Source organism: Balaenoptera acutorostrata, chromosome 4 (genome assembly GCF_949987535.1).
Source record: "Balaenoptera acutorostrata chromosome 4, mBalAcu1.1, whole genome shotgun sequence".
NCBI classification, from domain to species: Eukaryota; Metazoa; Chordata; class Mammalia; order Artiodactyla; family Balaenopteridae; genus Balaenoptera; species Balaenoptera acutorostrata.
The window spans coordinates 103538115-103564513 of NC_080067.1; the positions used below are offsets into that span (position 1 = coordinate 103538115).

The 26399-nt window shown below is 42.8% G+C and overlaps 1 protein-coding gene across 1 annotated transcript; it reads right to left on the minus strand.

The window, feature by feature from the left end:
• On the minus strand, positions 1-25982 carry NIT2 (nitrilase family member 2). The gene is made up of 10 exons (XM_057545614.1): positions 25363-25982; positions 21572-21690; positions 19891-20011; positions 18377-18465; positions 11842-11935; positions 11255-11329; positions 10078-10156; positions 8252-8350; positions 5520-5575; positions 1-5173 (listed from the first exon to the last, which is right to left on the minus strand). Exons 1-10 carry the CDS (start codon positions 25571-25573, stop codon positions 5082-5084), a joined length of 1035 nt encoding a protein of 344 aa, XP_057401597.1. The 5' UTR covers positions 25574-25982; the 3' UTR covers positions 1-5081.
• Positions 25983-26399: the final 417 nt, after the last annotated feature.

The following is a 26399-nucleotide window of genomic DNA, read 5'->3' on the forward strand; positions in this document are numbered from 1 at the left end:
TTGGAAGGAAGAAGCTCATTTATTTTGTAAACTGTATTTGCAGACATGATCATCTATGTGAAAAATCATATGGAATACACACATATAAAAAGCTGCTAGAGTGAGTTTAGCAAGGTTTCAGGATAAAAGACCATATACAGAAATAAATATTTTATACACTAGCAATGAAAAACTAGAAATGTTTCCAAAACAATACTGCAGCATCAAAACACTTGTAGTCTTCAGGGATAAAATGGACAAAAGATTTGCATTACTTTTATACTGGAACTAACAAATGCTGCTGAGAGAAATTAAGGAAGGCCTAAATAACTGAGGAGATATCTCATGTTCCTGAGTCAGTGATTCAGTATTGGTAAGACTTCAGCTTTACACCAAACTGTTCTATAGATTCAATGCAATCCCAGTGAAAACCCTGACAGGCTTTTTTTCTGGGGAAATTTACAACCTGATTATGAAGTTTGTATGGAAATACAAAGGACTTAGTTTAAACCATTTTGAAAAATAAGTTGGAGGACTAATACTATCTGACTTAAAGACTTACTATAAATTTACAGGGCTTCCCTGGTGGCACAGTGGTTGGGAGTCCCCCTGCCAGTGCAGGGGACACGGGTTTCGGCCCTGATCCAGGAAGATCCCACATACCGTGGAGCAACTGGGCCCGTGAGCCACAACTACTGGGGCCCGTGCACCTGGAGCTGGTGCTCTCCAGCGGGAGGGGCCGCCGCAGTGAGAAGCCCACGCACCGCAACTAGAGAAAGGCCCACGCGCAGCAGCGAAGACCCAGCACAGCCCAAAATAAATTAAAAAAATAAATTTAAAAAAAAAGAGGCAAACCATTTAAAGAAAAAGAAAAAAGTTACAGTAATCAACATAGTAAGTTACTGGTGTAAAGATAAGTAGATCAATGAAAAAGAAGAGACAAGTCCAGAAACAGATGAAGATATATATGGCCAATTCATTTTAATAAAGATGCCAAGGCAATTCAGTGGAACGACTGGATAGCTATAAGCAAAAAAAAAAAAAGCTTGACTCTTACCTCACACCATATACAAACAATTACCAATTCAAAATGGGTCATACCCTGAATAGCGAAAGCAATCTTGAGAAAGAAAAATGGAGCTGGAGGACTCAGGCTCCCTGACCTCAGGCTATCCTACAAAGCTACAGTAATCAAAACAGTATATTACTGGCACAGAAACAGAAATACACAGATCAATGGAACAGGAGAGAAAGCCCAGAAATAAACCCATGCACCTATGGTCAATTAATCCATGACAAAGGAGGCAAGAATATACAATGGAGAAAAGACAGTCTTCAATAAGTGGTGCTGGGAAAACTGGACAGCCACATGTAAAAGGATGAAATTAGAACATTCTCCAACACCATAAACAAAAATAAACTCAAAATGGATTAAAGACCTAAATGTAAGACCAGATACTATAAAACTCTTATTAGAGGAAAATGTAGGCAGAACACTCTTTGACATAAATCATAGCAATATTTTTTTTGACTCTACCTCCTAGAGTAATGAAAATAAAAATAAAAATAAACAAATGGGACTTAATTAAACTTAAAACCTTTTGCACAGCAAAGGAAACCATAAACAAAATGAAAAGACAACTCACAGAATGGCAGAAAATATTTGCAACCAACAAGGGATTAATCTCCAAAGTATATAAAGACCTCATATAACTCAATATCAAAAAACATACAAACAAAAACCAAACAACTCAATTAAAAAATGAGAAGACCTGAATAGACATTCTTCCAAAGAAGACATACAGATGGCCAAAAAGCACATGAAAAGATGCTCAACACTGCTAATTATTAGAGAAATGCAAATCAAACTACAATGAGTTGTCACCTCACATGGGTCAGAATGGCCACCATCAAAAAGTTTGTGAGAGAGTAGCACTGACATATATACACTACCAAATGTAAAACAGCTAGTGGGAAGCAGCTGTATAGCACAGGGAGATCAGCTCGGTGCTTTGTGACCACCTAGGAGGGTGGGATAGGGAGGGTGGGAGGGAGACACAAGAGGGAGGGGATATGGGGATATATGTATACATATAGCTGATTCACTTTGTTATACAGCAGAAACTAACACAACATTGTAAATCAATTATACTCCAATAAAGATGTTAAAAAAGATTAATAAAATAATATAGTTTAAAAAAAGTTTACAAATAGTAAATGCTGGAGAGGGTGTGGAGAAAAGGGAACCCTCTTGCACTGTTGGTGGGAATGTAAATTGGTACAGCCACTATGAGAACAGTATGGAGGTTCCTTAAAAAACTAAAAATAGAGCTACCATATGATCGAGCAATCGCAATCCTTAGGCATATATCTGGAAGAAACCATACTCTGAGAAGATACATGTACCCCAATGTTCACTGCAGCACCACTTACAACAGCCAAGACATGGAAGCAACCTAAACGTCTATGGACAGATGAATGGATAAAGATGTAGTAAATATATACAATGCAATATTAGCCATAAAAAAGAATGAAGTAATGGCATTTGCAGCAACGTGGATGGACCTACAGATTATCATACTAAGTGAAGTCAGCCAAAGACAAATATCATATGATATCACTTATATGTGGAATCTAAAAAATATGATACAAATGAACTTACTTACAAAACAGAAACAGACTCACAGACTTAGAAAACAAACTTATGGTTACCAAAGGGGAAAGGTGTGGGGGGAGGGATAAATTAGGAAGTTGGGATTAACATATACACACTGCCATATATAAAAGACAATCAACAAGGACCTACTATTTAGCACAAGGAACTCTACTCAATACTCTGTAATAATCTATGTGGGAAAAGAATCTGAAAAAGAATAGATATATGTATATGTATAACTGAATCACTTTGCTGTACACCTGAAACTAACACAACACTGTAAATCAACTATACTCCAATATAAAATAAAAACTAAGAAATAAATAAAATAAAATGGGTCATAGACCTAAATTCAGGACAAACTATAAAAAACAAAGCAATTAATTGGCCTTCATGAAAATTTAAAACTTTTACTTTTTAAATACTTTTAAGAAAATGAAGACTTTTTTTCCTCAAACTTAGAGAATATATTTGTAAAAATTAAAACCTAACAAAGAACTTTTATCTAGAGTATATAAAGACCACTTACTAATCAATAAGAGGATAAATAACCCCATAAAAATAGGGGAAGAAGATACGAACAGACACTTCACCAAAGAGGATATACAGACAGCAAAAGAGCACATGAAAAGATGCTTCAGCATCCTTAGTCATTAGGAAAATATAAATTAAAGCTATAATGAAATAACATTACATGCCTATTAAAATCGTTAAAATTTAAACAGCTCATCATACCAAGTGCTGATGAGGACGTGGAGCACCTAGGACTCTGACAGACTGCTAAGTAAAATGGCACTGGCAGTGAGATACACGTAAGACCCCACCATTCCACTCCTAGACATTACTCAAGAGAAATGAACAACTTGTACAAAATGTAGCTAGCAGTTTTATTTGTAATAGCCCAAAACTGGAAACAATTCTAATGTCTATCAACAGGTGAATGGATAAATTACAGTACATCCATACAATAAAAAAGGAATGAATTACTGAAGCACACACATGGATGAATCTCCAAGTAATTATGGTGAGTGAAAGAAGACACAAAAAACTATAGTATGATTCCACTTTTGGGTAATTTTGGAAAATTCAAACTAATCTATAGTGACAAAGCTGATCAGTGATTGACTGAGGATGTGAGCAGTAGCCAGAGAGATTATAAAAGAGCACAAAGAAGCTTTTAGGGGTGGTGGGTATATTCATTATCTTGATTGAAGTGGTTTCATGTATATACATGTCAAATTTTGCCAAATTGTACACTTATTTTTAAAAAGTCATTTGCCTTTTTCACTGTAGAACACTTTGGCGTATACAGTGCTGGTTAAACCGCACATGATAATGTCATCATTCTTATAGATAATGGGATGCATGTTTGTGTATTCTTTTGTTTTAAAATTTTATTTTCCAGTATGGCAAATATCTATATATATGTAAACAGTGGTGTGCTAGAGTAGAATTGCACCAACTCACAAGAGCCAATCGAGCACATCTATTCCCAGCTTTGTGTTTAGAGGTGTTACACTGATAGCTTGAATTTGGCAGTAAGTACACCATGGAAACTGGCAAACGCTACTGCAAAATCGACTTTTTCTCAGACTGCTGGTCATTAAACATTTACCAACCCACCAATAGCTATAACATACATAAAGCTCAATGGAATTCTTAATTTTTAATTACGTAAAAGGATTCTGAAAACCACTAGGCTAAAAACTTACCTTTATCAAGCTAAAAGTGTTACTAGGGAGAACAGCAAAAAGAAAAAGAGACACTCACCCCTATCAAGAAAATCTTTTGCAGAGACTCACACTTTAGTTGTCTTGACCAAATTATGCTACTGCCATTCTCCCAGGGGGCTCATTATTGAAACAATGTTTCCCCTAAAACTAAGGGGGTCTTAAATAGTTAGCTCCTTCCTGAATTTGAAGAGCCCAAAGGCTGCTAGAAAAGGTGCTGCCATCTCCTCTAGTAAACACCAAGGATCCATCACCTTGCTTTCCATAGCTACTCACAGACCAAAAATGTAACTTTAAGGTACTGCTCAAAGAACAAGTTTTCTACATAATGGATTCCAACTCCAACAATCAGATAAGAGGTTCATGACACAGATATATTCGTATCTGGTGAATCAACCATCAGAGATACCAAGATCTGATACTTTTACTAACTGCTTTGAGATAACTTGAACATGGAAGACTTACAGCCATCCCCTTGCCTTCTGCTCGTCTCCACCAGCCTGAGTCCTTTTTGACTATTTAATACGGTGTGGAGAATACCAGCATCAGTTGGTGCTCCACCATCTCAACAGAGAGCTTCCTATCCAGGAAGGGAAAAGGCTGAAGTTAAAAAAAAAAAAAAAAAAAAAAGAATCTCCATTAAAGAATTCAGAAGGGAGTTGATTATGTTGTAGAAACATATCTTCCTGTTTCATGACACGTTGGAAACATAAACATTAGGGCTTTTTCGCCTCCACTGCATAGAGGTCTGATCGCTTCTGGCTAAAAATGGGGATTTGCTGGCGTATTTCAGCCAACTTCTTCAGGTCTGCAAAAACAGAAAAGTGCAGTATTAGTAAGATGTAATTCCTTACCGACCGACGGGAATTTCTTCCCCAAACACTATAAAAACAACCAGAGCCTCAGCAAGTAATTTGCTCACAGGCCTTGTCTGGAGGCACAGACAGCCTGGCACTGTCCCTGTAGTCATTTCAAACCAAACCAAGAAAACTCAGGCTGAGATACAGCCCCGGGGCTTGGCCAGAGAACCAAGGATAAATGAGGAGGGTGGGGCATGAAGGAGCCCCTCCAGGTGACAGGGTTTCACAGCTATGGAATCTGGCCTCCGAGAATGGGGACACCAGAGACCTAAACTGTGTCAGAGCTAACCTTACCTATGTCTGAATACACGACCATTTCTTCAGTGCCAGCTTTGACGAGGACCTCCCCCCTGAAAAAGATTCAGGGGAAGAATGAGTGGATTCTCTGATGTTTGCTGATATTCAAGGTCTCTCTGTTTTTCCTCCCCATCTCACAGGCCAAAGGGGAAGGAATCTGAGATTTAAAACAAGAAGGTAGGGGCATAAATTCCTGTTCTACCATTGAAGTAGCTGTGTGGCCTTATGGCAAGTCGTCTGGAATCTCCATTTCCTAATCTATAAAGTGGAAATATGAGCTCTGTGAGGACTTGGTGAGAAAATTATGGAGTATATTTTGTAACCTGCAAACTGCTAGGGAATGGTAATTATTCTCAGATGTGATGGAAGAAATTTTCACATAATGAGGTATGGGGAAGTCATTCTGGCTTATACATCATTTAACTTAAACTTTATGCTAACTAGAACAGCCTGTCTTGTGGCCTATCACACATACATTGTACATCTGCTTTAACCATTAAAGAAAAGGGTCCAGAAGTAAAGAATGTTCGTTCTGAAGATGGAAATAAATGCCTCCCTTCCTGAGACATCGATGCTAATACTCTTTCTATATAAGGCTCCCTTCCCAAGCACCAAGGCCATACCACTTGCTGTATACATGCTGATCTTTTTTTTTTTTTTTTGAAATCTTGAAGGAATGTACACCTGTTGTGTTTGACATTCCTTGTTCTGACAAGATATAAAACTGTGCAGCAAACCATGCTTCTTCAGAACAGTTCCTCAGAGCTATCTTAGAGGCTGTCTCAAAGGCTACAGCCCTCAGTTTGGCTTGAATAAAACTCTTTTCTATTCCTATTATAGATTATTTATTATTTCTGTCGACAGATGTAAACATCTGGGAACAGAGACACCTATAACCAACAGGAAGCTCCATCTGTCCCCTCGTGAGTACATTCAAGACCCCTTTACCAGGGTAGTCTCGCTCTGTTTCTTCACACCTCCCAAGGCTGCTACCCAACCATGCGGATGGTGAGGCTAGCCCTGGGCAGGGCCCAGATCTGCCTGGATCTCTGGTCTCATGCCTGTGATCCCTGGATCCCTATGTTAATGGCTTTCAGGTTTCGAGGGAAAGGCTCCAACCTATGGGGCCTGGGTAGAGGTGGTGGGACCACGCCCTGGCAGGGACCCCACACTGGGAACAGCAACACTCCATAAATCTGAGGAAAAGCTGATTTGGAAAACTCTTTCCAGTGCTGAGGCTCTTGGCCCAAAACAGAGCTTCAAAAACATATCTGTGAAATGAAATTTCTCCAAAGCACAAAACAAAGTAATCTGATACAACAAACAGTCTGACATAATAATTGGTTCCATCTACCAGATGGCCACAAAGTTTTGGCACAAAGAGCTACAAACACCGTCATTAATGCCATTTAACTGAATCCTTTTCTAGTCTCTTCTGTTTCTTCCCCATCTGCCCTGGCATTCAAAGATGTCTATGTTAACCCCAGGCACCTATCCCAACGCTGATATAAGCCAGAGGGCTCCCAAACCGAATGGGGGCAATTCTGAAAAGGAAGAAATAAAGGTAAATCTTATACAACTACTTTGTGTCAGAGCAGCCAGCTTGATCAGTAACAGAGTTCATTAGGAGAACCAGCTGGGGAGCAGAGCTGCCCAAAAGGTCAGGAAGCTGATCACTAACATCTGCAGAGGAACTTGAGTCAAGTTTAAGAAAATTCTGAAGCCAACTCAATCCTTCCAATCTTTCAATGCCTCCCAAATCCTAGTGTGCAAGAGGCTCACTGGGACTCTCTCGCTGGTCACATCTTCCAAGGCCTTCCCCACCACACACTTTAATCTGTGGGTCCTGTAAAGTCAGCAGAGAGAAACTTTAGGAACCCCACAGTGACATTTAAGCCTTTGCAGCCTTGTTACTGGTATATTTATCCTGAAATTGTAGAAAAACATATCTGTGTGTGTGTGCTTGTGTGTCTGTAATCATACAGACATATGAGAAGTAGTATGGAATAAATCTCAGTTCTGAATTCAAAAGTCTTGGATCCAAACACCAGTTCTAGCCACTTTATCCTGTAAACTTCAAGTCTACCATCTATAAACTGGGCTAAATACAGATAAGTCCCTGAGAGTTCACGTTGAGATAATGTGTGTGAAACTACTATGTAAACTATACAAATGCCAGTAAGATATGTCTATTAACATAGGACTGTATATGTATCTGGGCAGACTTCCATGCTGGTTTCACTAAGTAATAAAATGCTTTTCCCTCTCACAGAGGACAAGTTCACAGCTCCCCTTAATTCATCCCATCCTCCACTCTCCTTTCATCATTATGCAGGGAGCAAAATCCTCTCAACCTGCAACTCATTCCTGCCCTAGGACCAGTAACCTAGTCTAAATTTTAACCAAAAGCCAAGAGTTTGGGAACCTCTTTTACTAAAACCACCCACCCGTGACTGCTGCCTTGTTTCCAAGTTTGGTTGACATTAAAAGTCACTTAGAAACTCAGAAGAGGGCTGAGGCCAAGCACTCAGTCAGGAGAGCAGGACCGTTTCTCTCTCACATGGTTTTCAAGTGGAAGCTTCTCTCACTGAGAGACCTGGAGACCTGGCAGGCATGTGGGGAGATGGGGGTGGAGGGAGGGGCAGGACCAGTCAGGAATCAGACAGCCCACTTGCCCAAGTGCCATCTCCCGAGCTCCTAGTGAGCCTGTCCCCGCAGAGCCAACTCACCAAGGACTCACAACGGTGCTGTGTCCCCAGGCAACATAGGAGGCTTTGTCATCCCGGGCGGGAGATGCCGTGGCCACGTACACCTGATTATCAACAGCGCTGCAGTTAATGGACAGAAAAGAGGTAAATTATACAGTGATTATATACATCTGTGACTTTTTATCCTAAGTGTACAGATCCTTCTTTCAAAAACTAGGACAGGACAGGCTGGCTCAGATGTGGAAGCCACAGAACCCTCTCTTCAAAAAAGATCTTACTGCATAAGCCAGTTCTCAACTAGAGCAATTCTGCCCACCAGGGGACATGTGCCAGTGTCTGGAGACATTTTTGACCGTCACGACTAAGGGACTGCTATTGGCATCTAGTGGGTCGAGGCCAGGGGTGCTGCTAAGCACCCTGCAATGCACGGGGCAGCCCCCACACCAAAGAGTCATCCAGCCCAGGATGTCAGTACTGCCGAAGCCGAGAAACCCCGGCCTGAGCCAACCTGTAACATGTAAAGAGCAGAGCTTCTCTGGTTAATGCAGTCAAGGTGGCCAGAGAGAGCGGACTGGCCTTGCTCTGGGACAACACACCTTGCAGGGCTGCAGGGCACTTCCATGCCAATGTGGCAGCCCCATCGTCTCAAATTAGGCAAGAATTTCGGGTGGCAGCCGGATGCACCAAAGCCACCTGACCCAGAGCCCTCTGGGCTCAATCAACAGATTCATGCCAGACCACCCCAGTCTCTCCCAAGCTTCTCTCGCTTTCAGCAAGGCAGCGCTTATTAATCCTCATGGGTATCACGTACCCCTACCCCGCCTTCCATCATGCAACCAGCCAAACACTCCTACATTCCCTTCCAATAAAAATTACCACCATCTCCAGACATGAGCATAGCGGCTACCCCTGGGCGGAGAGAAGGGAGTACTGACTGGCAAGGAGCAAAAGGGAGCATTGCAAGGCGCTAGAAATGTTCGAGACGTTGATCTTGGTCATAGGTGAATACATACGTAAAAACTCACTAACCTGTAAACTTAAAACTAGTACACTTTTCTGTAAGTATAGAACACCTCACTTTAAAAATCTTTTAATGAAAAAAACTGTCATCTCTGACCAGCATTTCTTGTTTTGCAGAGCACTTTACACAGTCACACTCCTGTTCCCTTCCATGTTACACGCACCTCTGCCATCTGCCCTTCACCACTCCTCAGCCTCAGGGGACTAGGGAAACAGCAACTGTGACATGCACAACATAGCTGTGCAATGCTCAGGACTTAGAGGTTAGAAGAACGAGAACTTATGACGAGCTTCTTGGCACAGTGCCAAGACTAGCAGCCACCATGGAGGATGGAGTAGGATAAACACCCAATCTGAGCAGCACAGGGTCCGCGGGGTGCAGACCACAAGTCTCTCCCTAGGGCTGTCAGGCTAAAATAACCCCTGCCTTTTCCTTGGCTTCGGACACATACATTCCGTGGGTCTCCAATTCTCTGTAAAAGTTGCTGGCAACTGTATCAGAGACACCAATCCATGCCTGAACACAGAAAAATGAAATTGCTGCCCACCTGATGCAGTGAATGCTCTTGGAAATTCAAAAATCACAGTCCCCAGAATCCATGAGACTGGTCCTGTGGCTTCTGAGGAGACGGTGCCCTACACTAGAAGCCCTCCTTTGGGACTGGAAGATGAAAAGAGTCACCTTTTTGAACTGCATCTGGATGCCGGGGCATTCTGAGTCAGAGGCAGCATTCCATACGGGGAAGGTTGGTGCTTCCACCAAACTGGAAATGTTTCCACAAAGAAACACTGAGATGCCTGAAGGTATGCTTAAGATGCTTTCTTACCGGCCTCGCTGAAGCAACTCCCAGTGGGCTGGTCCGGTGGTCAAATTAAAAGCTGCAGGATATACCAACAGCTGGCAGCCTTGGGGAGAGAAAGGCCAAAGAAGAGCAGATGCAGGTAGACACCCAACCACACTAGCCCCTCCCTCTATTCCTTACCCAGCAGGGACCAAACTCAAACTTCCCCAGGCATAAAAAGATTCAGCCAAGTCAGACAGGGTCAGCAGCATTAAGTATGGCTCTAAATTCCTCTAGACACACAGACACAAAACACATACACGCAAGAAAAGTGGTATCGACAACCAAAACCACAACATGTGACTTTGCTTTAAAAAAGTGGAGAACCTGTCATTTGAATTCCTCTCAGCATCATGTGGTCAGCTCCCATGGCCAAGGACCATGTTTTGTGATGCTTGTCAAATGGAAACGAGGGGCAGAGTAGGGGCTCTACTGCTTACTGCTAAGACTCAGCTGAGACTGCCAACCCAGAGCCCTTGTGCCTCCACCTTCTGCTGAGCAGGGAGTCAAACTGTTTGCACCCACTTCACTTTCACCGACAGATAAACTGGAATCAGAGTATCTCTGGCAGTCTACTAGGGATGCTAATATTTGCTGAGTACCATATGAGGAATTCTGTAAGTCCTCTCTCCTTAATCTTCACACTGTTCCTGTGGAGATGCACATTTCTCCAGAGATAAAGTAATTTACCCAAAGTATTGTGCCCATTAAGGGGAGGAGTTGGAACCAAAACCCAAATCTTCTGATCTGACTTGGTGCTTCTCCAGGATGGTAGGATGCTCCTCTGGACCAAAATGTCACTGACTACATTTCAGCTACCCAACATCTAGGACTAGTAAGTGGTGAAAGCCATGTGCACGTAGACCATTTCTACTGGGCCCCGAGGGACTCTTTCCAAACACAGTAGCAAGAAGGGCTCAAAGGGTAGAGCAGAGGTTTAGTTTAGGAGTATGGTTCCTCCCTCAGCTATGTGGCATGTTAAATTACAACCCCCAAAAAACCATACTGTCCATACGCAGGAGAAGTCTGAGAATTCATATGCAGGTAGAGAAATTAAGACCTCTCCTCCAGGTTTTCTGACCAAGGGTTCCCTCTACCCACAAAGACCAGCCCAAATTAAACCTCCAGGCATTTACACAACATAACTGTAGTGCTGCCTTACCTCTCTGTGCATAGATTTGTGCCAGCTCTGCAAAGCGGATGTCGTAGCAGATGCCCAGGCCCACTCTGCAGTAAGCTGTTTTCCAAACAGAAAATGTACAAACAAAAAGTTAAGCTCCTGCCTCATGGTGCAGCAGGGGAAAGCCTCCAAGATCTAATGATCACAAAACACTGACGGGAATACATTCACGCAGGGCCCATGGATGGAGAAAATATATAAGCTTATTCCTGCCTGGACTTCACCTCGTGAAAACATCACTTACAACAGCAAAGCACAGATGAGAAATTCGTTCTAACTGAATGCTTCTTATCTAAGTGGGAGGTGTTCAATTGTGGCCTAATGGGTACAGGCTGGAAGCTATCATACTAATAAAAGGCTGTGACCAAATGGAAGAGCAAAATCATGTCAAACCCTTCGTTCTCCATTCAGCCCCCCCTTTCTAGATCTCTGACCATTCTCTGCCCTTCTCACTTCTGGCCTTTCAGTTAGGTTTTGTAAAGAGGTTGGGAAGGGAGAGAAGTGAAAAACAGGACTACCTGATCCTCTTCTACAAGGACTGCTAAGAGGTGAACTTATCTGGTACGTACGAGTATCAAATGTGGAGAAACTATCACCAGGACTCAATGTTTTAGATTCTTGAAATGTGATTTTCCCAGGAACATCAATGTCAAACAGATGGAGCTGCATCACAAATAATGGATTCGGTTACCTCTTTTCTGCAGGGTTCATGGCAATAATAACAAACATCTTTCCATGGCCAGCAATGGGGGTGTTCTAAGATCAACTGTAAAAACAGCACCCCCAATCTGCCCACAACCCACCCCACAAGCTGACTGACATCATATCAAAATAATTTCTAACACAGGGAACTGGAAAAATGATGCTGTAGGTTTTATGACCCTTGTTTCCTTAGTGGTGTGCAAATCAACATCTAGATTTCTTATGGAAAGCAATTAATGTGCAGCTTTTTTAACTCAATGTAAATGCTAAGTGAAGACTTCTCAGAATCAGAATCAAACTGATACATTGGCAGAAGAGGTGGAGAGTGGGTGAGCAATCAAAAATAGGTAAAATTTTGCAAACCCAATGCAGCAATATATTAAAAAGAAACACATCACTTCCAAATTGGATTTATTCAAGGAAAGCAAATGCGATTTAACATTAAAAAATCAATCAAAGACCAAAAGACAACCATCAGAATGGGAGAAAATATTTGCAAATGAAGCAACTGACAAAGGATTAATCTCCAAGATTTACAAGCAGCTCATGCAGCTCAATAACAAAAAAACGAACAACCCAATCCAAAAATGGGCAGAAGATCTAAATAGACATTTCTCCAAAGAAGATATACAGATGGCCTACAGACACATGAAAGAATGCTCAACATCATTAATCATTAGAGAAATGCAAATCAAAACTACAATGAGATATCATCTCACACCGGTCAGAATGGCCATCGTCAAAAAATCTAGAAACAATAAATGCTGGAGAGGGTGTGGAAGAAAGGGAACACTCTTGCACTGTTGGTGGGAATGTAAATTGATACAGCCACTATGGAGAACAGTATGGAGCTTCCTTAAAAAACTAAAAATAGGACTACCATATGACCCATCAATCTCACTACTGGGTATATACCCTGAGAAAACCATAGGTCAAAAAGAGTCATGTACCAAAATGTTCATTGCAGCACTATTTACAATAGCCAGGACATGGAAGCAACCTAAATGTCCATCGACAGATGAATGGATAAAGAAGATGTGGCACATATATACAATGGAATATTACTCAGCCATAAAAAGAAATGAAATGGAGGTATTTGTAATGAGGTGGATGGAGTTAGAGTCTGTCATACAGAGTGAAGTAAGTCAGAAAGAGAAAAACAAATACAGTATGCTAACACATATATACGGAATCTAAGGGGAAAAAAAAAAAAAAAAGGCCATGAAGAACCTAGTGGCAAGACGGGAATAAAGACACAGACCTACTAGGGAATGGACTTGAGGATATGGGGAGGGGGTGGGGTGAGATGTGACAGGGTAAGAGAGTGTCATGGACATATATACACTACCAAATGTAAAATAGATAACTAGTGGGAAGCAGCCGCATAGCACAGGGAGATCAGCTCGGTGCTTTGTGACCACCTAGAGGGGTGGGATGGGGAGGGTGGGAGGGAGCGAGATGCAAGAGGGAAGAGAAATGGGAACATATTGTATATGTATAACTGATTCACTTTGTTATAAAGCAGAAGCTAACACACTATTGTAAGGCAATTATACTTCAATAAAGATGTTTAAAAAAAAAAAACATTATGCTTAGGACTCACAGATAGAGGGAACAAACGAGTGGATACCAGTGGGGAGAGGGAAGGGGGGAGGGGCATTACAGGTGTAGGGGATTGAGAGGTACAAACAATTATATATAACATAAGCTACAAGGATATATTGTACCACATGGGGAATGTAGTCAATATTTTATAATAACTATAAATGGAGTATAACCTTTAAAATTGTGAATCACTGTATTGTATACCTATAATTTATATAATATTGTACATCAACCATACTGCAATAAAAAAAATTTTAAAGAAAAAAAAAAAATCAATCAATGTGATTTACCACATGAACAAAATAAAGGGGAAAAGTCATGATCATCCTAAGAGGTGCATAATGAGCATTTGGTAAACTTCTCCATCCATTCTTATTTAAAAAACAGAACAGGTTCCCTTCTAGGAAGGGAACCTCCTTAATCTGATAAAGAGTATCTGCAAAAAAAAACTAAGGAAACATCATATTTAATGGTGAAACATTAAAACCCTTCTCCTATTGAGATCAGGAACAAGGTAAGTACACCTGCTATTCAACACTGTACCAGAGGTCCTAACCAAAGCAACAAGGCAAAGGAAAGGAATAAAAAGGATAAAGATTAGAAGGAAAAAATTAAAAGCCATTATTCTCAGATGATATAATTGTATACCTAAGAAATGTCAAAGGAAATATACAGATGCATTATTAGAATGAATGAGTTTAAGCAAGGGTACTACATACAAGGTCAATATTTTAAAAATTAGTTCTACTTCTGTACACTAGCAAGAAACAGAAAATGAAAGGGCATCAAGAAATACCAATTAGGAATAAATCTAGTAAATGATATACAAGATTATACCCAAAAAACTATTAAAAAAATTTGAGAGAAATTAAAGAAAGCCTAAGTAAATGGAGAGAGAGATATATATCATATTCATGGACTGGAAAACTCAATTCTGAAAACAAGCACTTTAAAGAGTTGGGTTAATAGCTCAATGCTGGGACTTCCCTGGTGGCTCAGTGGTTAAGAAGCCACCTGCCAATGCAGGGGACACGGGTTTGAGCCCTGGTCCAGGAAGATCCCAGGTGCCACAGAGCAACTAAGCCCATGCACCAAAACTACTGAGCCCGCATGCCACAACTAATGAAACCCACACACCTAGAGCCCGTGCTCCGCAACAAGAGGAGCCACTGCAATGAGAAGCCTGCGCACCGCAACAAAGAGTAGGCCCCGCGCTCCACAACTAGAGAAAGACTGCACAGCAATGAAGACCCAACAGAGCCAAAAAATTAATTAATTAATTAATTAAAAAGAAATACTTAACTTAAAAAAACAAAAACATAGCTCAATGCTGGGTCCTCTTCCACTAATGGCAGAGTGGCTCCTATCAGACCAGCTTTCTCACAGATAACTATGAACTCTGGACAAAATAAAAAACAACTACTTAAAAGCACTTGAGAATAATCAAAATCAGGCAGAAAGCGAAGAGAAGTCAACACTTGGAAGAAGGGACTAGTGTTGTGTGAGTTTCCCATTTGTTTACAGCTTTTAGTTGGAAGCAAGGCCCCAGCTGTTGCTAGGACTGGTGGTGACAACTACCCACAATCATACCAGCTGAGGAAGCAGAGAATAGAGTTTCATGGCAGGTGGAAAGTGAGGGGGAAATACTGAAAAGGAGAAAGCCAAAGAACAGCCCTAAATTTTACATATAAAATCTGTCCAAATCTCTGACTAGACTAACTAATGAACTAAAGATGTGTGGGGCAGACTCCAAGCAGCCCAGCTAAAGCTAAACAACTTTACAGTAGAACAGAGCAGCTGAAGTTGCTACCCACCTCACAAAGGAAAAAGAGTTTGGTGTTTGAGTATGCCCAAATTAACTACTTGCTAAAATAAAAAATTCAACACTTTTCAGGGGAATGTAATAGAAGTTAGAATCTCAACAACATACAATCCAATATACAATCCAAATTACTAGATACACAAAGATATGACCCAAAGTCTTAAAGAAAAAGCAGCAATGGAGCAGACCCCAGTAAGACCCAGATGTGATAATTATCAAAGACTTTAAAGCAGCCATTGAAACTAAGCTCAAGAGAGTAAAGAAAAACAAGCTCTTAATGCATAAACGAACAGGAAATACAGTAGGGAATAAAAGCTATGAAAAAGAATGAAATGAAAATTTTAGAACTGAAAAATTCAACATCTGAAATTTTAAAAAATTTCACTGGATTGATTTACAGGAGAGTGGAGATTAAAGAAGAAAGACTCAGTGAATCTGAAGATGGGTCAATGGAAAATGCCCAATCTGAAGAAGACAGAGATAAAGCGTTGAAAAACAAAAATAAAAAACAGAGCCTTGGTGACCTGGTTTGGTGAACAGTATCAAAACTGGAGTCCCATTAAGAGGAGAATGGGGGCTTCCCTGGTGGCGCAGTGGTTGAGAATCTGCCTGCTAATGCAGGGGAACACGGGTTCGAGCCCTGGTCTGGGAAGATCCCACATGCCACGGAGCAACGAAGCCCGTGCACCACAACTACTGAGCCTGTGCATCTGGAGCCTGTGCTCCACAGCAAAAGAAGCCGTGACAGTGAGAGGTCCGCGCACCGTGATGAAGAGTGGCCCCCGCTTGCCACAACTAGAGAAAGCCCTCGCACAGAAACGAAGACCCAACACAGCCAAAAATAAATAAATAAATTAATTTAAAAAAAAAAAAAAAAAGAAGACAATGGGACAGAAAAATATTTAACAAAATAATGCCCCCAAGTTTCCCAAATACAGTGAAAGACTTAAATTTTACAGATTCAAGAAACACAAAGCAGGACAAATACAAAGAAAACCATATCTAGGAATATAGGAGTCAAAATAGTGAGAACTAAAGATTATGAAAAGACCTTGAAGGCAGGTAGAGAAAAACATGAATTGCATGCAGAAGAACAATACAAATTACCACTAACTTCATATCGGGGGTAAAAAAAGAGGCTAGAAGATAACTGAATAATAACATCTCTCAAACTTCTGAAGAAAAAAAGAAAACTGTCAACCCAGAATTCTATTCCACCAAAAATCTTTTTTTAAGAATAAAGGCGGGGACTTCCCTGGTGGCGCAGTGGTTGGGAATCCACCTGCCAATGCAGGGGACATGGGTTCGAGCTCTGGTCCGGGAAGATCCCACGTGCCGCAGAGCAACTAAGCCCGTGCGCCACAACTACTGAGCCTGCACTCTGGAGCCCGTGAGCCACAACTACTGAGCCCATGTGCCACGACTACTGAGCCCACGTGCCACAACTACTGAAGCCCGCGTGCCTAGAGCCCATGCTCCACAAGGGAGGCCACTGCAATGAGAGGCCTGCACACCGCAGTGAGGAGCAGCCCCCGCTCACTGCAACTGGAGAAAGCCTGCGCGCAGCAACGAAGACCCAACACAGCCAAAAATAAATAAATAAAAGTTTAAAAAAACAAACAAACAAAAAAAGAACAAAGGCAGGACTTCCCTGGTGGTCCAGTTGTTAAGAATCCACCTTCCAATGCAGGGGACGCGGGGTTGACCCCTGGTCGGGGAAATAAAATCCCACATGCCATGGGGCAACTAAGCCCCGTGCACTCTAGAGCCTGCACGCCACAACTAGAGAGAAGCCCGCACGCCACAACAAAAGATGCCGCAATGAAGATCCCATGTGCCGCAACTACGACCCGACGCAGCCAAATAAATAAATATTTTAAAAAAAAAGAATAAAGGCAAAGTAAAGGTATATTCATAAATAAAACCTAAGATAATTCATAGCTAGCAGATCCTCACTACAAAAATGCTAAAGGAGGTCTTTTTGTTTGAAGATACACATACCAGACAGAACTAAGATCTTCAGGAAGAAAATAAAAATACCAGAAATGGTAAGTATTTGGGTAAACACCAAATATTTCTCTCTTAATTTCTTTAAAATACACATGACTACTTAAATTAAAAATTAGTGTTTTGTGGGATTCATAATGTATATAGATGCAATATGTATGAAAACCATACCATAAAGAAAGGACCTATATGACTGCAAGGTTCTTAAATTTCACATGAAGGAATATATTATTAACTAAGTAGACTGTGACAATATAAGTGTGTATATTGTCACAGGGCAACAACTTAGGGAAAAAAAGGAAACTACTACTCAACCCAAAAGAATGCAGGAAAGAGGAACAAAGGGAAAAAATAATTAAATGTCTATATGCTTAAAATCCAACCATATCAATAACTACATTAAATATAAATAGAGTAATCACTCCAGTTAAAAGGCAAAGATTGTCAGAATGAAAAAAAAGCAAGACCCAACTACATGCTGTCTGCAAGAGAAGCATTTTAAATATAAAGAGACATATAGACCAAAAATAAAAGATTAGAAAAAGATGTACCATACAAGCAGTAAGTATAAGAAGGCTGGAGTGGCTACAGTAATATCAGAGCTAAACTTCAAGACAAAGAGTACTACAAGGAAAAAAAAAGAGACATATAATGATAAAAGAATCAACTTACCAAGAAGACTTAACAATCCTAAATGTATATGCATGCACTTCTACTGCAAAGATGTCAACTCTCCCCAGAGTGATCACTATATGTTCAATACCATCCTAATCAAAATTCCTGTAGGTTTTTCCTTGGCTGAAATTGATAGGCTGAGTCTACAATTTATATCAAAATGCCAACAGCCAAGAATAGCCACCTGTGTCAACTAATCAAATGCCTGATGTGTGTACCATATGATGAGAGTTACTGGGAACTTCAAAGCGAATTCTCAAGAGGCAATGAGACTTGCCACATTCTCTACTTACCTTTCTGTGCTTTACCAGTAAAGTTCCATCAGGCCCAAACACGGCACAGGTATTATATAATTTCCCAGCATCCTCTTCAGGAATGGAACCTTTCATTGAGAGGAGAAACACACAGACACAGAAAACACTCTGAATAAAGCATTCTTTTGTGATAACAGGACAAAGGCTTGATAAAGTTTACTATCTTCTTGGGTCCAACAATAACATTTACTATCTTCTACGGGTTATTTAATCATGCTTTTTTCTTCTTGAATATGATTTTTCAGAGACCAACTTCAGAGTGTAGGTGAAATATAATTAGGTTAGATGCCAAAGAAAAGTTTCAAAATTAACCAAACTGTTTCTGAATTCGGCTTTGATCTTGAGCAACACTTAATCTGAAGCATTGGTGCAACACGGGGAATTCACTGTTGCTCAACTTAAATTCACCAGGTCTTGCAACATAACTGTATCCAAAAAGGTCTTGAGGTGGGACTGTAAGCCAGTCTTACCATCACTGAATATGCTTCCTGCAGTTCTATCTCTTCTTGCTTTGCCTTTTCTCCACCTCTTATTCATTTCTAATTCTTACTATATGATAATACAGAAATAATTTTGTTTGCTATATTAAACAGAGTTTTATTGTATTTTTATTTAAACAAATAGAACACTTTATTTAAACAAAACCACATAAATAAAGCTACTTTTTTAAAATTGAAGTATAGTTGATTTACAATATTATACTAGTTTCAGGTGTACAACATTGTGATTCAATGTATTTTTTTAGATTTTACTCCATTTAAAGTTATTACAAAATAATGGCTCTATTTATCTGTGCTGCACAATATATCCTTGTTGCTTATTTATTTTATACATAGTAGTTTGTATCTCATAATCCTCCACCTTATATTCCCGCTCCCCCCCTTCCCTCTCCCCACTGGTAACCACTAGTTTGTTCTCTCTGTGAGTCTATTTCCATTTTGTTATATACATTCGTTTGTTTTCTTTTTTTAGATTCCACATGTAAATGATAGCATTCAGTATTTGTCTTTCTCTGTCTGACTTACTTCACTAAGCCTAATACTCTAAGCTAGCTTTGATGTATGCAGCCTCTTTATGGGGAAAAAAAAAATTCTTAACACTGTATTAATGAAAGACATTCAGATATGGTTTCTCTTTCCACCTTTCCACCTGCCCCTGTACTTCCAACTCCTTCTCCAGAGAAAATCATCATCAGTTTGGTGTGTGTCCTTCTACAGTATTTACTATGTCTTACATACATAAATATATATAAAAACATACAACCTTCTTTTGTGTGGGGCATTAATCTGTATGGAAGTACCTGCTCATTTCATATTAAACTTGCTCTTTCTCCACTGAACAGTGTGTCTCAAAGATCCTTCCGCATTCCTAAATACAGATCTACCTCATTCTTTTTGATAGCTAATTTGTATTCCATGGTTTAAATGTAACAACAAAAGTTACTCAGATGTTTTTAATGTTTAGGCCATTATACCTTGAGCGTAGGAAGTTACCTCCAATGACATATATGCCGCACTCCTTTGCTACTTCAGAAAGCTTCTGTGTGGAGTCACCAGGAATTTTCTCTGCATATTCAGGAAAATATTTCGTGCCATATGGAGAATTAAAGCATTCCTAGAATAATGTTGGAAGAGAAAAAGGGGAAAAAAACACCAAAACACCCAACTCACTTTAAAGTTCTACTGTAAAAAGACATAGCTCTCAAAGGGGTAAAACACAGCCAAAAAGAAAAACATGGACACCTCAGGGCTAAAGAGCCTGTGGCCACAGACAGGACTCGGCCCCTGGCCCAGGTGGGGCTGGAGGAGACAAGTCAGCGTGCTCTCCCAGATCCTGGTCACCTTGGCAAAAGGCCGCACTTGCCTCTCCCTGAGTCCGCAGGAGAACTACGCCTTCCCAGCCTTGGGCACCCAGGCCCCACTACCACTGGGCTTACTCACAGGACTCTGGGTGTTAGGATGAATCCATAGTCTCAATACTATATTATTCACTATGTAAAGTAATAAAGCCTGTGTTTTTTAAAAATACAGAAGCTTTGAAAGCCACAGAGGTTAAGGTGTTTCCTCATGTATAAAATGATCTATTTCTAAGCTCCCTTCCAGCACTATCATTCCGATCCTGCAAAATCTCTCACTCCCCTGAATATGTCTCAACAGCTCTGTGATAAAAGAAAAGCAAAACCACTAGATTTCGACTCTAGTTCATTCATTTCGCATTTACTGAGATTGCCTGTGCACCAGGCACTGTGCTAGGAAACTCAAGGCCGAGGATCACCAACTTGTACAAAACACGTGTTAGGTAGAGGGGAATTCAAGTGCTTTCACTCCTGGCCTTTAGACTCTTAACCCTAGCAACTTAAACCAACAAGAGACCATTATCAGGTGCAAGTACAGGTGAGTCCCATGGTGCAAAATTAAGATCTCGAGCTCCCTTATTGAAGATTCCTACTCACTGGCCACACTTGTAATGGCCTGGGGCCTAAAATAAAAAACAAGTTAGCCCTGAAAATTCTCCAGGGTTTGCTAACGGCTGCCTCCTCCCCATAGTGGGGTAGGGGGTGTTCGGGAATAGTTCTCCCACTGACCCCAGCAGGCCTCTGCCAGTAGATGCATGTCCTGACACGTGCAGGACCTTCTCTGGGGCTGACCCTGTACTTGCTGACAAACAAATGTGGCGCAATCTTCAGCTGATTCTGTTCTAAAAGAGATGACGTAGGAGACAGATGCAGAGTCCTACTGGCTTACCACACTTCGGAAGATACCACAGACTTCCTAAATGTCTCTAACAATTTTCAGTTTTCAACAACTTTCAACAATTTTTTTAAATGTTGGAAGCTTAGCGCTAAAATCAATATGTCCTGGTCCTGTAAAGACTTAAGTACACAAGGAAAGAAGGTAAATATCCGAGGCACTGAGTCTCTTAGCGTTAGGTAAGCCCCTCAGCCTACTAGGCTTCTGAACCGAGTAAGTGACCTAAAGGTAAAAACCTGTGAGCAGGCTGGCACATCCTGTCACAGAGACTTGGCTAGGGTCACCTTCCAGACAAACACGGAACAATCCTGGGGCCCCAAAGGACCTTGCTGGACCCCAGGACACGGAAGGACAACCAGAGCTAGCGGACGTTATTCTGCTGGGACAACAGTTCCCAGAAAGGGGTGGTTGCCTCCATACTTACTGGCAGAGAAACTATCTTGGCTCCCTGCTTTGCCGCCTCCCAGATAAGGCCACAGGCTCGAGCGAGGTTATCTGATTTGACGGAAGAAACGTGAAGCTGGATGAGGGCCAAGCGGAAAGCTGAGGATGAAGATAAAAGAAAACAGCTGTCAGAAGATCTGACTGCTGAATCACATAGAGCAGCATTTCTCAGTGGAAGTTAATTTTGCCCCCCAAGGCATCTGGCAATGTCTGGAGACATTGTTGATGGTCACAACTAATGTGGTACTACTGGCATCTAGTGGGCAGAGGTCAGGGACACTGCCAAACATGCCATAATGCGTAGGACAGTCCCTGACAACAAAGAATTATCCAGTCCTAAATGTCAATAACGCTGAGGTTGAGCAACCTTGAGACACAGCCACATCCGTGGGCAAAGCCCATTCCAGGCACAAGAATCTGAAGTGAAGCAGGCAGGGCCAGCTTCTGCCTTACAAGTGAGAACGTGGCTTGAAGAAAGAAGACTGGGTCTGAGTACGCAACTATCCCTTATTATGTGACCTCGGGCCTCCAGTCTATCTCCAGTCCAGATGCTGAGCACCTCCCAGCATAGCAGGTGAAACCCCTTTGGAAGTCTCTGCTCCACTGTGAGTTGGGGCAGCAGGCCCGTGGGAAGCGGACATGCCCGTCTCGACGTCCCCGTCACCAGCTGGGACACACTGCACTGGTCCAGCTGCAGGTAGAGGGGGGGCCTGGCAACCAGTGGGCTGCACATGTGCCTAGTCACAGGGCAGGGCCCCTGGGCAGGTGTGCACTCACCCCATGAACATTCCCGCGCCCAAAGGAGCACAACATTAAGTAGCAAATGAAAAATACCATGAGAGGTTGAGAGAAACACTGTGGAAGGAAAACCGAACAGCGTTTTTTTCCCGCTATCTGAACAAGGGGCTCCACATTTTCATTGGAGACTGAGTCCCACAAATTATGTGGCCAGCTCTGCCAACCAGACCTGCTGTCAGCCTTGGGGCTAGCAGGTCAGCGGCTCCTCCAGGCTTACTCCTTCCTTGAGGTAGTAGCCGCACCCTCCATTTGCTTTTCCTATACAGTTCTCTTTTAGCTCTTACAGTAGTCACCTTTTACTGGTTAATAGTCCTCTATATGAATTATTTTCCTGTTCAAGTGACTGGTGTGGTTTCCGAGTCCTGCCTGGACCCTGATTGACAGTTTTTTTGCTTATGGTCTGACGAAAGGCTACATTAAAGGTTCCAAGCCATGTCGTAACCCACAAAGCTTTGCAAAACTTCAGGAATTATCAGTAATGGCATGGCCTCGCTTCCCTACCCCGCCTCTGCTGTCGAGTCTGAAATCCCACAATTAGTGACTTCTCTCTCTGGGTCTCTCCTGTAACTGTAAAAACATCCCCAGAGAGGCAACATCGACAAACCCTAGCCTTTGATGAAGGCCTGTTTGGCTCAGGGTTAACCCTAAAAGTAGGAAAACTCAGATGTTCCATTCCTTGGTTTCTCCTAAATATACTGAGAGGAACTAAATTTAACCCGGAATGCAGTCTGTCAAATAGTTTCAAAGACAGGATGAAAACCAAACAGGAAACAAAAGCTGGGATAACTACTTTGGGGCAAACAGCCTGAGCTGTCACTAAAACATCACAGACCAACTAAAGGTCTACACTGTAACTTAGAAGGTGGGTTTGTCTCTGCTTCTGAAGGAGGGTAAGATGAAGTCCACCATGGTTCTGCTGATGGCTTACTTTCTCGCCCATCACACCCAGAAAGGCAGCTGTCCTGCACCAGGCTTGGGACTGCCCAACATGCTGCAAAGCACCCGCTCCACAGGGGGGCTGAAGCAGGACAATTCCACCACTGGGGAGTTCCTTGAGGCTGAGGATGAGATACTAGTCACTTCATCTCCTCAGCAGTAAAATGAAAATACTTTTCATTTTCAGGTCCCTGGCTATACTAATATACATTGTAATCTAAAAATTAAGGACTTACCAAGGGGAACAAAGGATAAAATATCTTAAGTGAAGGGACCAGCATGGAAACAGCAGAAGGAACATGCAAGTCCTTTACACAAGGAAGCATCTGTGAGGTATCATTAATAGTATTTTGTAGATGAGGAAACAAGAGGCTTGCAGAGGGAAAGCTGCATGAAGGCAGTCAACAAAGTGAGTGGCACAGCCAGAAGCCAAAATCTGGACTGTAGACAGAATGAGTACCTTGTTTGTTTTTGGGTGGGTGGGGCTGAGGTCATGTAACTTGAAAACATTCCTCAAGGGAGTCAGATCAACACCACCCTCAACCCCACCAAGAACCACAGCTCTCAAGTCGATCAGCCTCTTCTGAAAGATACAGTCACACTCAGAGGGAGGTGTGTAAAAGGACTTTTTTTGTTTGTTGTTTGACTGCGTTGGGTCTTCTTTGCTGCACGCAGGTTTTCTCTAGTTGCAGCGAGCGGGGTCTTCTCTGATTGCGGAGCACAGGCTCTAAGCGAGGGGGCTTCAGTAGTCGTAGTGCACGGGCTTAGTTGCTCCGTGGCATGTGGGATCTTCCTGGACCAGGGATCGAATCTGTGTCCCCTGCATTGGCAGGCGGATTCTTAACCACTGCGCCACCTGGAAGGTCCCTAAAAGGACTTCTATACCCTGATCCTGAGGGTTCATTCAGCCACCAACTTGCACTGCGCTCCAGGAGGTTGAAATGCAAAACAGAGAGCACTTCCACAAACCTTACCATCTTGAGGGAGCCTCACTAGCCCTTGGTAGGAACAGTTTATGTCCATTTTAAAGGACAGGAAACTGAGGTCCAGAGAGATCAAATTACTTGTTGACATGGGCTGAGCCAAGGCTGTAATAATCCGTCTCCAGACTTTGAGCCTAGAGCACTCCACTGCCTCATGTAAAAGAATCAGGCAAAGACCTGGGAACAAACACAGCTAGAAACTCATCCCTGGGGCTGATCCAGAATGGGGATGTGTAAGGAACATGTAATACCTAACCTGAAAGCTCAAGGTCCAGGTGCAGAAAAAACTTGCCCTGGTTTTTTTTTTTTTTTTGTCAAGAGGGCATTCTGCAGTGGGTGTGAGGGGGGCGCACTGTGGAGCAAATTAATCAGTCCTCTTACCACAAAAGCGCGAATCAAAGAAAACAGGTGCTTCATTTTCACCTGACAGGGCTCAAACTACAAATAATCAGGGTTGGTGCCTTTGCAAAACTCACGTTCAAAACTCAATCTAAAACCTAGCAACAGTCTCCAAGAATCCCACGGGACAAACTCTCACATTTGAAGAAGTATAATAATTACTTAAAGTGCACAGTCTTCGGGTCGCGGAGCGGGGGCAGCGGTGAGAAACAGGAAAGACCACAGGGAGGGTGCGGAAGTGGCATTTTAAATGAGCACCTGCCCCCGCCCCTTCCCGCGCAGGTGAATCTGGAGTAGGTGGGCCCGGAACGCACCTGGAATCTCTGTCTTCCGTTTCACACAAGCCCAGTGGGACGCAAGGCGCGGGCCCTTCCGGCACGCAGGCCCGACGCTCCCGCGGCCCCGCCGGCCCTCCCGGAAGCCCGGAAGCCCCGACGTGCGCCGCGCTGTGCTCCGCGGCCTCCCCCTCCCCGCCCCGCCCGCTCCCGCCGGCCTCGACGCTTGGGCCCCGAGCCCCGCGGCCACCGGAGCAAGGAAGGCCATGGGCGCGGCGGGGACACGAGGCGGAGGCGAGGGGCTGAACCGGCGAGACCGTCCGCCGGCGCCGCACCCGAAGCCTCCCTCCGGCCCAAGCTCGGGCCGCGGCGCTGCTTACCTGCCATGGCTCTGCCGGGAAGCACCACCGGCACCGGAGCCTGAGCGGAGGTTTGTGGGCCACCGCGCCGGCGCCGCGAGGGGCGGGGCCGCAGCGTCCGAGGATCCGCCCCCGCCCCGCCCCGCCTCCGGGCCCGCTGGCTCCGCGGAGAGGGTGTTTTCTTTCCAGCGCGCCTCAAACACCTATTAATCGCCCGCTGTTTATGTAACATCCTTGTAGTCAGATCCTCGGAAGGCAAGGGACGACCAAAATCCGGGTGGTGCGCTAGTCAGTGTTTAACAACTGGCCTCTTCGATTCTCAGAGAAAGAACTGAGCCTCTTGCTAGTTGCATCACCTCTGTGGCCAGGGGAAATACCAGAGGCTGATTGCCTTGGGCTATTTGAACAAGTCGCCGTGACGAGGATAGAATTATCTAGGTTGATTTAGGCACTGAAGACGACAGTAGGATTGGACTACAAGGCTGCTACGTGATTGGGGAGGGGAAAAGAGAAACTGGGTTCAGACAGAATATCCTCAACCATTCAGTCCTCTAATATGCTGAAATCTGCCAGTAATGTTTCAGGATATTTGCATTTATTAGTCAGGATTGCTTTTTGATTTTTGTTTTGTGTGTTTGTGCTTTTGTCAGGCTTGGGGATCAAAGATCATAAAACGAATAAAGTTTGCTATTCTTTTTAATGCTCTGGAATAAACTATATTGACATGTACCTTAGTTTTTAAAAGGATACTATAGGGCTTCCCTGGTGGTGCAGTGGTTGAGAGTCTGCCTGCCGGTGCAGGGGACGCGGGTTCGAGCCCTGGTCTGGGAAGATCCCACATGCCGCGGAGCAACTAGGCCCGTGACCCACAACTACTGAGCCTGCGCGTCTGGAGCCTGTGCTCCGCAACAAGAGAGGCCGCGATAGTGAGAGGCCCGCGCACCGCGATGAGGAGTGGCCCCCACTTGCCACGACTGGAGAAAGCCCTCGCACAGAGACTAAGACCCAACACAGCTATAAATAAATAAATTAATTAATTAATTAAACAAACCCAAAGT